Below are 17,516 nucleotides of genomic sequence, written 5' to 3' on the forward strand. Positions count from 1 at the left end.
TGTCAGACTGAGAAACCATCAACTTCCATGGGTGCGTTCTGGATCGGCAGAACTCAAGGATTTTTCCCCTCATCATCCGTACTAAACTAATCCAGACAACTGGCATACCCAAGCTCTATTCCCAGACTGGGTAGGAGGAAGCCCCAATAGCTCTCAGGATTCCCACCCCTAAAAGAGTTGAACCTCTAGACCTCCATACCTACTCTGAGGCAGTTAGAGAAATTCAAACTCTGCCAATGACGTCTCTTGTGTGTACAGGGGTTTCATCTTTGCCCTGCTATTCACAAAGTCTTTTGGGTTGAACCTGTAGGTACTTTTCTGACCTGGTTAAATGGGACGGGTTTGGATTTGAAAGGGAAGTTGAGGGGAGGGCTTAGTTGGGTGGTTGGTAATTGGAACTGGTTCTGGTTATAGTGGGGAATGGGTTTAGGGCGGTAGGGAGGGAGGTGGGGCTCTGCTTGGGGGTTTCCCTCCTTGCTCTCTATTCACGCTAGAGGATGTAGAATCCCTCTATCATTTATTTATTGCATTTATCCCACCTTTTCCCACCTATTTGTAGGCTCAAAGTGGCTTACAGAGTGTGGTTATGACATAATCATTTCGTGTTAACAGGTACATTTCTTATAGCTTGAGTGTTGGTAAGAGAAGATAAGCATAGTCATTTCATTATGACAATTACAATTCTTGCTGTTTACAGATTGGGTAAGGGAGGATAGACAGGGAAGTGTTAGGTAAGTTAGAGGTGAGCTGTGGTAATTGTGTGATTTGTTGAAGTAGTTTGTAGGCTATGTATTTTCCTTGTAGGCCTTTTGGAAGAAATGAGTTTTCAGAGATTTGCGGAAGTTAGTTACTTCGTTAATAGCTTTCAGGTCTGTAGGTAGATCATTCCACATCTGCGTGCTCAAGTAGGAAAAGGTGGTGGCATGTGTCAGTTTGTATTTCAGTCCTTTGCAGCTGGGGAAGTGCAGATTGAGATATTTGCAGGATGATCTTACCGCGTTTCTGGGAGGCAGGTCCACAAGGTTTAGCATGTAGATTGGGGCGTCTGCGTGTATAATTTTGTGTACTATCGTGCAGATCTTGAACTCGACACGTTCTTTGAGTGGGACCCAATGGAGTTTCTCTCTTAAGGGTTTAGCACTTTCATATTTATTTTTTCCAAATACGAGTCTGGCGGCTGTGTTCTGGGCTGTTAGGAGTTTTTTGATAGTTTGTTCTTTGCAGCCGGCGTATAGTCCAGGTGACTTATTACCATTGACTTACCAGGGTACGGAAGATATGTATCATGGTGTTGGGGTTGGGTTATTGGGAGGAAGGGAGGTTTTATTAGGGGAGGGATTACTTTTTGAGGACTGTTGGTGAAGTTATTACTACTGAATATAATCTTAAGAAACGTTCACTATTCAGTTGGGGGAGGGGTAGGATAAAAGTGGATGGTGAAATTGTTAGCTACGTGTTACGCTATTGTAAGCTAAGTCTATTGTTTGGTGAATAAGATGTAACATCACTAATAAAATTGTTGAAACATGAAGTCTCTTGTGTTCTAATTCAGCGTTTCCCAAGTCCGTTCCTGGAGTACTCCTTGCCAGTCAGGTTTTCAAGATATCCACAACAAATATGCATGAAAGAGTTTTGCATATAATGGAGGCCTCTAGGAATGCTCAGCAATATTATATGTCTCAAATTAGAGAGGGGAGCCAATGCCATATATCCATTCTATGCTTTCTAATTGTTTGTCTACTGGTGAGATTCCATCTTTGCTTAAGGCTGTGCTTATTAGGCCACTTTTGAAGAAACCTAAAGCAGATGCTCTTCAATGTATGAACTATCGTCCATATCCAACTTACCTTTTTCTGTCCAAAATCATTGAAAGTTGTTTTTAGCAACTTCAAAATTTTCAGAATCCCCATCAATTTTGAACTGGATTTAGTACCGAGACAGTAGTTACTGCATTTTTGAGTGAACTCCACGGTAATCTAGAGTCAGGTAAAATCGCTCTAGTACTTATAACCCAGATTGGCCACTGTTAGAAACGGGATGCTATGCTTGATGGACCTTCGGTCTGTCCCAGTATGGCAATACTTATGTATATTAGACCTCTCAGCCGACTTTGATCTCATCAATCAAACGTCTTCATCTGGCTTCTTTGGGAATTACAAGAATAGTTTACTTCATTTGTTTCACAGCGACCCTTTCAGGTTACTCAACCAGTCATTGACATACGCTGTGCCTCAGGGCTCCATATCTTCACCGTTACTTTTTAATCTCTTTATCAGTCTGCTGGCTTCACTGATCCAGTCATTTGGGATTAGTGCCTATTCCTATGCTGATCATTTTTTAATTGTGTATTATACCAGTGTATTGGATCTTGATCTCTGACCTCTCCAACATTGTTTGAATTTGGTGGCATAATGGTTATTTCACCACCACCTTGTTTTAAACCCTGACAATGACATGCTGGATCATTTGTTAGATATCTTCGTATTATTATTGATTCTACGCTGTCATTTTCTGCTCAGATTTCACATGTGATCAAGACAGGTTTTTTTTTTTTTTTTTTCTTTCTTCGAAAATTAAGGACAATTAGATCTCTACTTAATTTTGACTTGCTTTGTACTGTTTTGCTTTTGTACATTCTGGATATGATCATTGTAAAATCATTTATGCTGGTATTTCAAAGTTTAAATTTAAGACTTCAAACCTTATGATTCTTACTATGATCCATAAAATACAGTATACCAACACCCCAGCCTATCATCACTCATAATACCATATACTCCTACACATACTTTGGTTACCCCTAGCCCTAATAGGGCCTGGTGGTAGTGCACAAGGGCACGTGTTTGTTTTTTCCTTGCACCTGAATTATGGAATCTGCTTCCACTGTATCTCCAGCTCGACACCTCTTATCTTTCATTTTGTAAAGCGCTGAAAACATATATTTTTAAACTTGCTTTTGGGATTTGAGGTTGGTCTGTTCCTGTGGTAGGAGACTGCTTTTAAGATTAGGGGGAAACTGTTTTAATAGGATGGATTTAATATTATGCTTTTCGTGAGTGGTGTGTAAAGTTTAGAACACTGTAGTATAAGATATATGCTCTGTGTGATTGTCTTTTCTTCTTTAATAATGGTGTTCCTGTGTATCTCTTGGATTTGTTATATGTAAACTGCCTCGATTTGCTTGCAAGCCAAGCAATATATGAAATGAATAAACGCTAACGACTCTCAGGTACTGAAGGACCTCTGTGTGAGAGAATTGACTCTTGGCATGACTCACCATCCAGCCTAGGTGTTTCATGAGCAGTATGACCCAAGAAGTTGTGGCCCCTGAATCCGGCATCAAGTTGACCTGGATCAACCAATCATACAGATAAGGATGGATGGACCCAAATTCTCCAACAAAGCAGGTTAGCTGCACTACAACCAGCACCTTTGAGAAGGTGTGTGGGGCAGTCACCAGCCCAAACGGCAAAGCCTAAAACTGGAAATGGTGCACTATTTCTGTTTTTGGGTGCCAGGGCTTGTGGTACTCCCTGATCGGGATACATAGCCTTGATTCCTGTTCTGTAGCTGACCTTAATCAGCCATGGCAGTTTCAACTCCATTACTCCTGTTCTGGGCCGGCCTTCAACCGAGCTTTCCTGCACAAATATCACCAGATTCAGGCTGAAGCCCACTCCAAACTAATACTCCTTATCAGAACCCCAGTACATCTTCATATGGATATGACAACACCGACCCTGCCAACTCAATTTCTTGTCGCCTGCATACACAAACAACAAATCCCAGGACTGACCCATGGCCATACTCAACAGCTTCCAGCTGCACCAAGAAACAGCCCCAGCCAGACCCCAGACATTAAATTAAATGTATTTTTAACCCATAGGTTACACAAACTCACACCTAGGACACACCTCCTGAAAGTCTCCGAGCGTAATAAAAAGCACCTTTTCTAAAATTACTGCTTATGCTTATACATAAGTTCTGATTTACATGTGCAAATTTGCTTACAACTATATCTTTCGTCAACACAAAACCTCACATAACTCTGGATCCCAAAACTTTTCATATTTAATTACATCTTAAGTAGATACAATACGGCAATTAATTCATTTTGCAAAAATTTGTATGGAAATGACAATGAAAAGGTTTCACTTACATGTGTGCAGGCACTCGGTTACAGTAGTTGGTTTGATTAGGTATCCTTTGCAGATGTAACAGGTGATGTATGGATTGAACTCTTTCACAAAGTGCTTCCGCTGAGTGGCCATTGAAGGGACAACGGCTCCTGGCACACACTCTAAGCAGGAGGTGCCTTTGAAAGATAAATCAGGGTAACTTCACAGGCACTGCCGCCTTGACCAACACTGCAACATTTCGTCATTCATTTCAGTCAAATCCAGTAGGCATTGCTCAAAATTAAAAACCAATTCCAAATCCATGTCTCATTTGCTCCTTTATTGGTCCAGTGTTCTCATACCTATAAGCACATATGAAAAAAAGTGCAAGTTTTCCAGAAATATAATAAAGACTCAGCACTATACAAAAGCAGTATCGCGTAGCATTCAAAGTTCAAGCAAACAAAAATATCAACCGATTTAAGAAAACAATTTTAGAGCTGAAGAAACCACATTTTTTTGTAAGCCAGGGAATATGATTTTCTACGTGCTGGAGCACAGAGTTATAAATTAATTTCTTTTTATCTTTCGGGGTTTTTCGCGCTCTCCAAATGTCATTCCTATCCCTACACACGTTACAACTTTTCTTCTCACTTCCCGGCCGTGGAGCGAAACAGAAACCGCTCACCACCCGTTCAAACTTGCAACCTGGGCGGCTCGCGGCCATCAGCAACAGCGCACTCCACTGACGTCAACACGCTCGCGTCACTCACTCACTCACCCACCTCCCCCCCTCCCCCCCCCCCCCCCGGCCGGCAGACAGTCGCGCGCTTCTTGCGGGGGAGGCAGCGCCGCAGCGTCCTTTCGAGAAATAGATCTTGTTACTTGGGCAGGTGAAAGGGGGAGGGCGGAGGGGGAACAAACGCAAAAGTCTGACGCACCTAGTGTAAGAAAAAAACACGTTTTAGAAAGCGTTTCTCTATTTGACCGTAAATATTATGTGGACTAGTAGAGCAAAAGCTTTGGGGACTCGTATTGCTTGAGATGTAATTGGCACTTACTACTACTTATTTCTATAGCGCTATGGACGTACGCAGCGCTTCACACTTGAACATGGAGACAGAGTCCCTGCTCGATAGAGCTTACAAGCTAATTATGACAGACAGGCCAAGTAAGGAATAAGGGTTTGGACAGACAGGCCATATCAGGGATAGGGGACAGTCCAAGGGTTAGGTTTAGGAGTTAAAAGCACTTATTACTGATTTTGATGTACTTGACATATTCTGCAGCTAAATGTAACAAGGTATTTTCGCATGGTTAGAGAAAAAAAAAAAAACTAGTGAAACAAGTCCTTAAACATCCATCCTAAGGCTCTGTTTAATGCTGTTTGGTTACCTCTATCACACCTTATTCTCAAAACTTTAAAAAATTATAGAGTTGACTTCTGCAGTCTTATTTACACACCTATGTACTAAAACGTGGTACACATGGCTTTGTACACAAATCCACATTTGAGGTTTTCAAGGCTTTGTAACAGTACAATTTTCTAAGAAGGTAGATGGCGGGGGGGGGGGGGGGGAATAGGATTGCTTGGTAAGATACCACCTCAAAATCCTGATTGAATCCTTCAAACAAAACGGCTACAACGCCAAAATAAGTCTCCAAGAATGTTGCCTCCTCCCTCAAAATACCCAGGGAAAATCTGCTACAGTACAAGGAAAAGAAATCCACAGACACAATCCCCCTTATCGTGACATACAACCCAGAGCTAGAAAATGAGAAAAATCATAAAAAATCTACAGCCACTACTCCAGAAAGATGAGTTACTGAAAGAGATATTCCCATCCCCACCAGTGTTGGCCTTCCAAAAGCCATATTGTAATTCTGTTTACTATGTAAGCCGCATTGTACCTGCTTCTGTGGGAAAGTGCGGGGTACAAATGTAATAATAATATAATAATAATAATTATATGCAGCCGGGGTAATTCCTTTAACTAGAGTATGCTATAGATATCAGACAACTATAAAGTACTCACTTTTACACCTATATCATAGTATTTCACTAATTTAAACAAATTATAGTACATTACATACTTTGATACCCCTCCTCATTATCCACACAACAGTCACTCCAGAACTCCTTATTTCTAGCCTATCACTCAACCACATCCATTCACTGCTTGATCATCACACTTGTAGTCAATCCTTTACCATCAGCATGTTATAACATCAATGAATAATACATATTCAGCTCAATTGCAGGTTTCCCCTCAACAGTTCAAACAAGCCTTCAAATGGCTTTTCTGCTTAGTGCCTCAAAGCACATAATTGTAAGAGTCCTTGTTACATCAATGTCCAGTACATATGTTCAAAACTTGACAAGTGGTGTTTGGCGTGCCCACTAGCACACATTTGATTTCTTTATGCAGTTATATGAATGTATAAAACACCCATGAGGGTTAAGGCATAGCAAAGTCTACTGGAAGTGCCGCACAAATCCGTTCAGCAACTATTCATTCAATCAACTTGGTTCCCAATGCGAGACCGCATTTCGTCAGGACCATCAGGCGAACCAAATCGCCCTATGAACAAAGCAAATATGTTCTAACCTCGGCACTATACTACCTTAATCTTATATTTAAATGTGTGTGACAATTATAATACTATCAGTGGCTGCTTACCATCAGGACTATATTCCCTGCCTGGCTTACGGAAATTACCTCAGAACGTTATAAAGAAGAACTTATGACCGCTGTTTAAATACTCTCAAAACTCCTCCCACTACAACCAAACAGCTGATTTAGACCCATTCAACTTCAAGGTTCAACCCCCTAGGGGCCACCGTATTCCATTGAAAGATATACCTTTGTTCAAGATTCAACAATCGTTCACTTACATCACCCCCCCCCCCCCCCCAAGTAGGCAATGGTATCTGTATCAATGCCAGACACCGTAAATCCATTATGTTATGATTATATCTTATCCAATGGGAAACCAATGGTGCTTCCATCCTCTGATTTTTCAAACTTCTAATGTGTTCCGCAAGTCTATTTTTAAGTTTCCATTTAGTATGACCAATATAGTACTTTAAACATGGACACATAATGCAATATACAACCTGTTCATTATTACACATTGTATTAGATTTTAAGTACAAGCACCTATTGGACCCCGGAATCATCACCGAATTTGTCACAACTGCATACTTACAGTATACACATTTGCCACACAGGGAATGTTGTCCATCATAATTATAGGAGATAGGTCTCTTTAATAATTTGCCTAAGTTAGCCTTATGGCGGTATGCCATCTTGGGGTGCTCTTTAAATTCTGGATACACTGACAACACGTGCCAATATTTGTGTATGATTCTACTGATCTTAGGAGCCTGGTGAGAAAACGGGAGGACACATGCTAAAGATCTATCCATTGATGCCATCCTAGAAGCCAATAACCAGGATCTATGTGAATAACGTGCCCTTTTAAGAACATTTACTGGATACCCTCGCTCCCTAAACCTCGCCATCATGTCTTGAGCCTGAATTTTAAACTCATCCAAAGATGAGCATAATCGCCGCAATCTTAGAAACTGCCTATCATCAGACAAGCACTATCTTGCCAGAGCTCTCCTCCAGCACAACAGAAGCCTTTTCACTTTCTTGAGCATGCCCAGATCTTCCCGCACTCAGCCAGGTCCCTCCTGCTCTCAGCCTACATTGTAGCTGTGTATATTTATGAACTTGGTAAAGGAGGGTGGATGAGTATGGCTGCATTTTATTTATTTATTTATTGCATTTGTATCCCACATTATCCCACCTCTTTGCAGGCTCAATGGGGCTTACAGTATATAGTAGAAAGTGGAAATGATAGGAGAGTTAATATTAGTGTAACAGAAGTATATTGGGTAATGGAAAGAATGATGAAGATATGATATGGGGCATGTTAACAATGCTTACTAGATATATGTGGGTTTTTCATATGTTTTAGTCATTGTGGTATGTCTTGTCGAAAAGATGTGTCTTCAGCAGTTTTCGGAAGTTGGTCAGTTCATAGGTCGCTTTTAGGTTACGTGGCAATGCGTTCCAGAATTGCGTACTCATGTAGGAAAAGGTTGATGCGTGCATTAGTTTATATTTTAGGCCTTTGCAATTTGGGAAGTGAAGATTGAGGAATGTGCGGGATGATCTTTTGGCATTCCTGGGTGGTAGGTCAATCAGGTCAGACATGTAAGCTGGGGCTTCGCCGTGGATGATTTTATGTACTAAGGTACATACTTTGAACGTGATGCGTTCTTTGAGTGGTAACCAGTGTAGTTTTTCTCGTAGGGGTTTTGCACTTTCGTATTTTGGTTTTCCAAATATGAGTCTTGCTGCTGTGTTCTGGGCTGTTTGCAGTTTTTTTTTTTTTTGTTTGTTTTTTTATGTATGTGCTCTTTGCAGCCAGCGTATAGTGAGTTGCAGTAGTCCAGGTGACAGTACTAATGATTGTACCAGATTCCGGAAGATGGGAAGGATGGTTTTACTCTTTTTAACTTCCACATTGAATGGAACATCTTTTTGGTCGTGATTTTCGCGTGGTTCTCAAGTGTTAGGTGCCGGTTGATGGTGACTCCAAGAATTTTCAGGTTTTCCGAAATTGGTAGAGTTAGTTTTGGGGTATCGATGGTGGTGAATTTGCTCATGTTGTGTTGGGAGGTGAGTACTAGGCATTGGGTTTTTTCTGCATCGAGTTTTAACTTAAAGGCATCTGCCCAGGAGTGCATGGTATGTAGACTTTGGCTGATTTCAGAGGAGATTTCTTTTAGGTCTTGTTTGAATGGGATGTAGATCGTTACATCATCAGCATAAATGTATGGGTTGAGGTTTTGCTTAGATAGTAGTTTGGCCAAGGGTGTCATCATTAGGTTAAATATGTTCGGTGAGAGGGGAGAGCCCTGTGGTACTCCGCATTCGGGTGTCCATGTGGCTGATGTAGTCGAATTTGATGTCACTTGGTACGAGCGTGTAGTTAGGAATCCTTTAAACCAATTAAGAACATTGCCTCCGATACCGAAGTATTCAGTATGTGTAGTAGGATTCCATGATCAACCATGTCGAAGGCGCTTGACATGTCGAATTGTAGAAGTAATATATTCTTGCCGGTTGCAATCGTTTGTTTGAATTTATTCATGAGCGTAACTAGTACTGTTTCGGTACTGTGGTTGGAACGAAATCCTGATTGGGACTCTTGTAGTATTGAGTGCTTGTTTAGATATTCTGTGAGTTGTTTGGTGACCATCCCTTCTGTTATTTTGGTAATTAGGGGAATGGATGCTACTGGTCTATAGTTGGTTAAGTCACTCGTATTTTTCTTTGCATCCTTGGGTATGGGGGTGAGTAAGATATTTCCGTTCTCCTTTGGGAAAAGTCCCTTTTGTAGCATGTAATTCACATGTATCGTTAGATCTGTTACAAAGTGTTGGGGGGCTGATTTCATAAGGTTGTTTGGGCAGATGTCTAGTTTGCAGTGAGATTTGGCAAATCTTTTAAGCGTTTGGGAGATGAGATCTTCCGGTAGTGGCTCAAATTCGGTCCAGGTCCTATCTGCTGGGTATACTGGCATTCTAGAACAGCTGTGTATTCAATAGGGCTGGCAGGTATTTTTAGTCGCAGTTGTACTATTTTCTCTTTGAAGTACTTCGCGAGGTTATCGGCTTCTGGTAAGTCTTTGCTGTTGTTCGTGACTGGTGTGGTGTCTATTAGTTTGTTCACCAATTGGAAGCGTGTGTGTGTGTCCTTGTAGTTTGGTCCAATTTCGGTTTTGTAGTATAATCTGCAGTATGCGCGGTACAGTGTTAGCGATATGGTTCAAGCATTGCAGTATAACAGTACATCTTAGGCAGTGGCAGTATAGTATACATGGTGCAATTTAAGCAATACAGTGGTTATAGTTTGTGTGTAACCGTTGCAGTATCAGCAGTGCATCATAAGCAATACATTATAAGCAATGCAATTTAAACAGTAAGCAGTACATACTGCAGTCATTAAATACATAGTGCATTCATTAAATGCAGTGCGATGTAAGCAGTACAGTATGCGCAGTACAGTGTTATTAATGCAACGTGTTCATAAAGCAGGCAGAACTAGACAAAGGTTGTAGTGGGAGTGGGTTTATCCAGGTCACCACAGGCAGAAGAGCACCACCAGTACACTCAAAGCAAAAAAAAAAAACAAAAAAAACGGGAGGACACATGCTAAAGGTCTATCCATTGATGCCATCCTAGGAGCCAATAACCAGGATCTATGTGAATAACGTGCCCTTTTAAGCACATTTACTGGATACCCTCGCTCCCTAAACCTTGCCATCATGTCTTGAGCCTGAATTTTAAACTCATCCAAAGATGAGCATAATCGCCGCAATCTTAGAAACTGCCGATCATCAGACAAGCACTATCTTGCCAGAGCTCTCCTCCAGCACAACAGAAGCCTTTTCACTTTCTTGAGCATACCCAGATCTTCCCACACTCAGCCAGGTCCCGCCTGCTCTCAGCCTACATTGTAGCGGTGTATATTTATGAACTTGGTAAAGAAGGAGGGTGGATGAGTATGGCTGCATTTTCCAACTGTCTATGGAGAACCCTTGTTACAGTTAAGCAAATTTGCTTTCTTCAGGAATGCAAGCACAGTAAATCAGTCCAAGCTGATGGTTGTAGAAATCACTTCTTCAGTAATGACCCACAGAAGCATTGAGTGGATCAAGACAACTAGTAGGTGAACAAGTCGCATAGGAGTGCCTTTCCAAAAGCAAGGTCCCAAGCAGAATATAAATGCCTGGTGAAATAGAGGTGGCTCAGAGACTAGTCACCAAAGCTGCTGTATCTCTGAGACAATGAGTGCTATCTCCACCCCTGAAATATCAACCTCAATCCAGGACAAAATTTCAGCCTGCTTGTCCGACATTGCTGCTTGGATGTCTCAACACCATCTGAAGCTTAACATGACCAAAACTGAACTTCTCATTTTCCCCCTAAGCCCACCTCCCCTCTTCCCCCTTTCTCTATCTCTGTTAATGGCTCTCACATCCTCCCTGTCTCCTCCGTAACCTTGGAGTCATCTCTGATTCCTCTCTCTCCTTCTCTGCACATATTCAACAGATCACCAAAACCTGTCGTTTCTTTACCTACAACATTAGCAAAATCCACCCCTTCCTTTCTGATTACGCTACCAAAACCCTTATTCACACTCTTGTCAAGTCTCGTTTGGACTATTGCAATTTACTTCTCACTGGTCTTCCGCTCAGCCATCTCTCTCCTCTCCAATCTGTCCAAAATTCTGCAGCATGACTTATTTTCCGCCAGAATCGTTATACCCACACTAGCCCACTCCTCAAGTCACTTCACTGGCTCCCTGTCCGCTTCTGCATACAGTTTAAACATCTCTTACTGACCTTTAAGTGCATCCACTCTGCAGCCCCCCCATTACCTCTCCGCTCTCATCTCTCCCTACATTCCTTCCCGTGAACTCCGCTCACTGGACAAATCTCTCTTGTCGTCCCCCTTCTCCCCTACTGCTAACTCCAGACTTCGTTCCTTTTCTCTTGCGGCACCTTATGCCTGGAATCGACTTCCTGAACCTATACGTCTAGCTCCATCTCTTCCTGTTTTCAAATCCATGCTGAAAACCCACCTTTTCATTGCTGCTTTTGGCTCCTAGCCTCTACTCATTTGCCCTCCCTTGTTCCTTCCTTCCTTCTCACCCAGTACTTCCCTCATCCGTAACTGTCTTGTCTGTCTGTATTATTTAGATTGTAAGCTCTTTTGAGCAGGGACTGTCTCTTTGTGTCAGGTGTTCAGCGCTGCGTACATCTGGTAGCGCTATACAAATGCTAATAATAATAATCTTTGCTGGCAGTGAAACGTATAATATATGTAAACCACTTTGGTTTTGCCACAAAAAAGGTGGAATATCAAATCCGTGAACCTTTACTCTTGCTATTGATAAAAATGGATTCAGTCCAATGTACAGGTAGAGTAGGTTTAGTGGTTCATAGACTTCAGTTGTTTGGATTGACACTTATAAACAAAGAAGAAGTTTTTATAAGTGCTTAGTCCCCCCCAAAAGTAGCTTTCTACGGTCCAGTGTTTGTAGGGTCTTGGTAGTAGGTGAAGTGTGTGGGGCTGGGGAGGGGTGGGGGGGAGGAAGCACTATGGGCAGATTTAGATGGAATGCAGACACTACTTTGGGTAGGAATTTTGGATGGCTAAGCAGGAGTTACTCTGTTAGGAAAGAACTGCAAATAGGGTGGGTAGCTAATACTTGGAGTTCATCAGCTCTTCTTCCTGACATCATAGGAACTAAGAAAACTGGCATGAATTGAGTGTGGACAATGTTAAGGTCCCCACGCTGATGTCAGGGCCTGCACAGGCAGTTTGAAGGGGAGGCCCCTTATTGGGAAACTACGGGGTTGGTGATAAACTTTTCCTTCACAGGAACATGGTAGGCCACTATTGCAGGTAAGTGTAGGCAGACAGATGTTTTCAGCCCCTGAATGTGAGAGGTATAGAAGATCTGATCTGATGTAAAGGACAGGTGAACAGATTCGGCTGTGCCCAGAGGAAAATTAGCCCATTTGAACTGGTAGTACTTCCTGATAGATGATCTTCAGGGAGCAAGGACATCCTTTGCTTTCTGCAGGAGAGCTGGTTAACTAAATTCCTTTCAGCTACCATACCATAAAGGAGAAGCTTCTGAGATTGGAGCAGTACTGAGAGCTAACATGTTAGAGCAGACTGACAAATTTCTTTGAGTTTAGGAGCCAGTAGCAGAGACCTCTCAACCCCTATCACTACTGGCTTGGCTCTACTTAAATGAGGAGGTGGGGACCACTTAAGGTCTACCCAGCCCTTGTACAAGGAAAAAGGAGATAAAGAAACAGTGAATCATGCCTTTAATGCATGCCTGGAGGCCGCTTGCAGAAGTATAAGTACATAAGTAATGCCATACTGAGAAAAGACCAAAGGTCCATCGAGCCCAGCATCCTGTCCCCGACAGCGGCCAATCCAGGTCAAGGGCACCTGGCAAGCTACCCAAACGTACAAACATTTTATACAGATGATAGTCTCCCTTTCCATCCAGTCTGCTTCCCCCACCCCTCAACATGTCATTGCCTTGATCACTCTCCCCCTACCCTATCACCCAGTTTCTCTCTTTTAGCACATTCCTCCCCAGCAGTCTCCTTCCACTATCTCCCTACGCCTTTAAATTGGCCAGCCCCTACCCTAGCCCAGCTAACCCTCACTATCTAGCAAGTCACTCAGCCTCCCTCCACTCCTACCCCAAACCTTTACCTCAGCAAGCCAGTCAGCTAACAACCCTAGTCCAGCAAGGCAGTCAGCCTCTCTCCTCTTTCTTTGTTAGCTCTGAGATACAATCCCTTACCCTGCTGTCTATAGCAGCTACCAGGGGTTGAAACCTCCTCCTCTGGGGTTAAGCTATGTGAAGGAGGAAGTCTTACACTTGTTTTCAGAGACTTGAGACCAGTATGACAGCACCTGCAGCACATGGCTGAAACTTGCATAGAGCTGTGAAGTGCATGGAAAGGAAATTTCCTGCTTTAAGAGGCTGTTGTAGCAGCAATCAAAAAGCTTAAAAAAGAACTTAAAAAAAAAGGCACAAAAATCCCAAGCACCAGTGACAAATTTCTAGTCACTATGGTGACCTGGAGGCTGGGATTTGTCAAGCACTGTCCTAGAGGGACTGGGCATTCCCCCTGCAGGGGAAAGTATGAGAGGAACCCTCAACCATTGAAGGGCCATGAGTATAACTTGCATCCTACCTTGTACAACATTTTGAAGAACTTAGGATATCAATGACATGGGAGGGGAAAGCATAAAGAAGTCCCTGAATCTAGAATATTATGAAGGCAGCATGATCATTCCCTGAGCTGCAGGGTGAAGGAAATAGAAGTTGATAAACTTTGCATTTCCCAAAGCAACAAACATTGAGATTGGGCTTTCCCCAACACTTGGAGAAGGTAACAACTACAGCAGTCTCAACTGATTATTCATGAGGGTCTAATCTCTGAGTGAATCTGCAAAATCTCTTGGGATGCAAGTTGCTTATATGGAAGTAGATAAGACAAGAAAAGTGGGAGTTGGACCACGGGTGCCAAAGACTGGAAAGATGTATACTTGATTTCAAAAGGTTTATTGAGTACTACTACTACTATAAATCACTTATATAGACTCGACACAAACGTTGTGTTTCGGCCGCTAGGAAGTAGAAAATTATTTTAAGGCCAGATGTTCTGGGCTTCCTGGCAGAGCCTGATGCCCCTTGTTTGGTTTTCATAGCACATTGCCACTTGATTGTCCATGAGCACTATCTTGTTCTTGATCCAGGGGCTGAATGCATGTGAAATACAGAAGATCACTGTGAGCTCTAACTGGTTGATATGAATTATTTGCCCTTGACGCAGCCACTGCCCCCAAGGCTGGAGGTTAAGCAAATGGGTACCGCAACGAAGTAGAGAGGCATTAGTTGTAATGGTAAGCTGAGATTGTGGATATTGGAACCTTTGGTGAGAGTGGAAAACTGTCACCACCATTGCAGGGGACAAACTCCATGAGGGGAACAGTTTTACATAGGAATTGTTTTTCGAGTGGAGCAGCAGCTTAATGGTTAGAGCAGTGGGCTTTGATCCTGGCGACCTGGGTTTGATTCCCTCTTTGTGACCTTGGGCAAGTTACTTAACCCGCCATTGCCCCAGGTACAAAAACATAGGATTAGGAGCCCTCTAAGGACAATGAAAGTACCTGCATATAATGTGTACAGTAGTGTGTATGTCTAGTAGCGCTATAAAAATAATTAGTAGTAATAGTTTTTTGTTCCAATGGTATTTCAGATACCATTGCAGTAGTAATAGTTTTTGGTTCCAATGGTATTGTAAGAAGAATAATGTGGATTTGTATTTATTTCATAGCTTTCTGGGGCCTAAGCATAGTCATAAAGTGGTTTACATAGTTAAAAAAAAAAAAAAAAAGACCATTGGGAGGGAGGGGGGAGAAGAAGCTAGGAAATGGTTAGGGAAAAGGCTATATGGTGTTAGGGAAGGAGGAGGAGAAGAGATGAGTTTTGAGGGCCTGCTTGGACTTTGGGAAAGATGTCTGGTTTCTGACGTGCAATGGTAGGTCATTCCACAGTTTCGGACTTAGGTGACAGAAGGCAGACTCGCAAGTGTACACACAAGAGGGCGGTGGAAGAACGAGAAAGTTATCATCAGCTAAGCGAAGACAGCAGAGGGGAGTGTAAGGAATGAGAAGGTTGATGAGGTAAGTAGGAGCAGATGGGAATCTAGATTTGTATACCAGCAGAAGAATTTTGAATTTAATGCATGATGAAATAGGAAGCCAGTGTTCTGCTTGGAGGAGTACAGTAACATGGTAAAATTTGTAAGCATTGTGTAGAAGTCTGATGGCAGCTGACTGGACCAGTTGTACACGCTCAGACAGTGGAGGGGTAAACCAGCCTAGAGGGAATTACAGTAGTTGAGAACAACAGAATGTAGTAGGGCAGACCAAGCAGACACTCTGAAGGGCAAAGAAGGCAGAACAATGGACAGCACTGATTTGCAGTTTGAAGGTAAGGAAAAAATTTAAGATGACACCAAGGATCCTAACAGGATCACAAAATGGGAGAGGAGGGGAAAGAAAAAACAGCCTGGGTAGATGGAAAGAGGATAGCTTCGCAGTTTGAGGAGTTCAGAAAGAGACAGACTTGAGCCAGTGAGAGTCGTGGGATAAGCATCTGCTGACACAGGTAAGGGCTGAGGCATCAGGAGCTTGCAAATAATTTGGACGTCATCCGTATAGCAAAATGGTGTGTAGGCATGATCTTGTATGACTGAGAAGAGGGATGAGGATGGAGCCCTGGGGAACACCAGTGTGGAGGGGAAGGGATGGTGTAGAAGACTGACAAAACAAGAGCTGATACAAGCAGTTATCAAGATTGTCAAGATAACTGGAAAACCAGGAGAGAACAATGCTGGTGATACCAATGGAGAGGAGACAGTGAAGAAGAAAGGAATTATCAACCAGGTCGAAGCCGGAAGAAAGGTAGAGGGAGACAAGAATTACCGAGCAATGCGAATGGAATCATGAAGGGCTAATAGGAGTGTTTCTGTACTGTGATGAAGGCGGAATCCAGATTGCTACAGATGAAGGACATTGCTAGTTTCAATATGCTGGATGACGTGCTGGTGAACCATCTCCAGAATTTTGGATAGGAAAGGGAGGTTGGAAATGGGGCAAAAGCTAGAGGGCTAGGAGAGATCAAGATGGAGGTTTCTTAAAAAGCAGACAAACGAGTGCATGTTTGTAAGAAGAAACAGAACCAGAAACAAAAGAGGAAGACACAAGATGTAGTGTTTCCCAGGAGATACGGGATGTGATGTGGGCCAAAAAGGAAGGCACACAAAACATCAAACATCGGAACTGTCTTCTAGAAGGTAGGGTCTGGATTTTTGTCTGTCTATGCAAGCTGCTAAGAAGAGGAGGGATTGTGTTGATGTGGCATTGAACTTCTCATTAGTTGAACTTGAAAGACTATAGGAGCTTTGCTATAAGCCTACAGCACGACTGGCTTATTCCTTGGAGGGGGATGAAATGAGCCAGTTATCACGATACAGAAATATGAACTGACCCGACTTGCATAGGTGAACAACTATTATAGCTAGACACTGGTGAATTCTCTTGGTGCTGATGGTAGGCCAAATGGAAAGACTTGGTTTTGGTAATATGTTGAGAAAACGTGAACTGTAGCAACCGCCAGTAATGGGGATGTAGGGATTCAACTGAGACAAGGGAGAATCTTAAACTCGTCCTTCTTTAAGAACTGAATACTCCAGATTTCTTTGGAATTAGAAAACTCTGGCGTAGAACCCACTTCATTGAAAGGGGGGGCGGGAGGTGCTCTTTAACCACTTGGTTGTAGACAAAGGGTGCTAGTTCTGTTCTAGAATGGAAAGCTGGTGAAAAGGAATCATGGAGACCTATGCAGGAGGTTGCGTTTGTATGCTTAGCTAATGATACTGAGGACTAAATGGTTGATTGTGACTACTGGCCACAAGTATTTGAAGTGGAAAAGCCTGCTCCCACTGGAAACATGTTAAGGATGGAATCAGGCTTGAGGGCAGTGACTGCTGTAGCTGCTGCTTTCTTTGAGTTCATAAGGCTTCCTTTTCTGTATGCAAGGTTAAGTAGATTGATACTGCAAGAGTGATATGAAATAGCCCAAAAACCATCTCCATGGGTAAAAATGTTGGAAGAACTGCTGATAGTAAGGCAGTCTTCTATAGTGGGAGTGTGCTGGTCTCCTGTATTAAGGGGACTGATCAGATAGCTGTGAGGATAGTGATACATAG

At 42.6% G+C, this 17,516-nt stretch overlaps 1 protein-coding gene across 3 annotated transcripts in view; it reads right to left on the reverse strand.

The window, feature by feature from the left end:
* The window catches only part of PCGF5 (polycomb group ring finger 5), a 300,957-nt gene that overhangs the window by 257,545 nt on the left and 25,896 nt on the right, over positions 1–17,516 (reverse strand). For all 3 annotated transcript variants that reach the window (XR_003942125.1, XM_030203049.1, XM_030203048.1), the window contains exon 2: positions 4,160–4,480. Coding sequence is in view for 2 of the 3 variants with exons in the window: in XM_030203049.1 (XP_030058909.1) it covers positions 4,160–4,271 (112 nt within the window). In the remaining variant the exon portion in view is untranslated. The remainder of the gene's footprint in view (positions 1–4,159; positions 4,481–17,516) is intronic.

This window comes from Microcaecilia unicolor, chromosome 5, assembly GCF_901765095.1.
Source record: "Microcaecilia unicolor chromosome 5, aMicUni1.1, whole genome shotgun sequence".
NCBI lineage: Eukaryota > Metazoa > Chordata > Amphibia > Gymnophiona > Siphonopidae > Microcaecilia > Microcaecilia unicolor.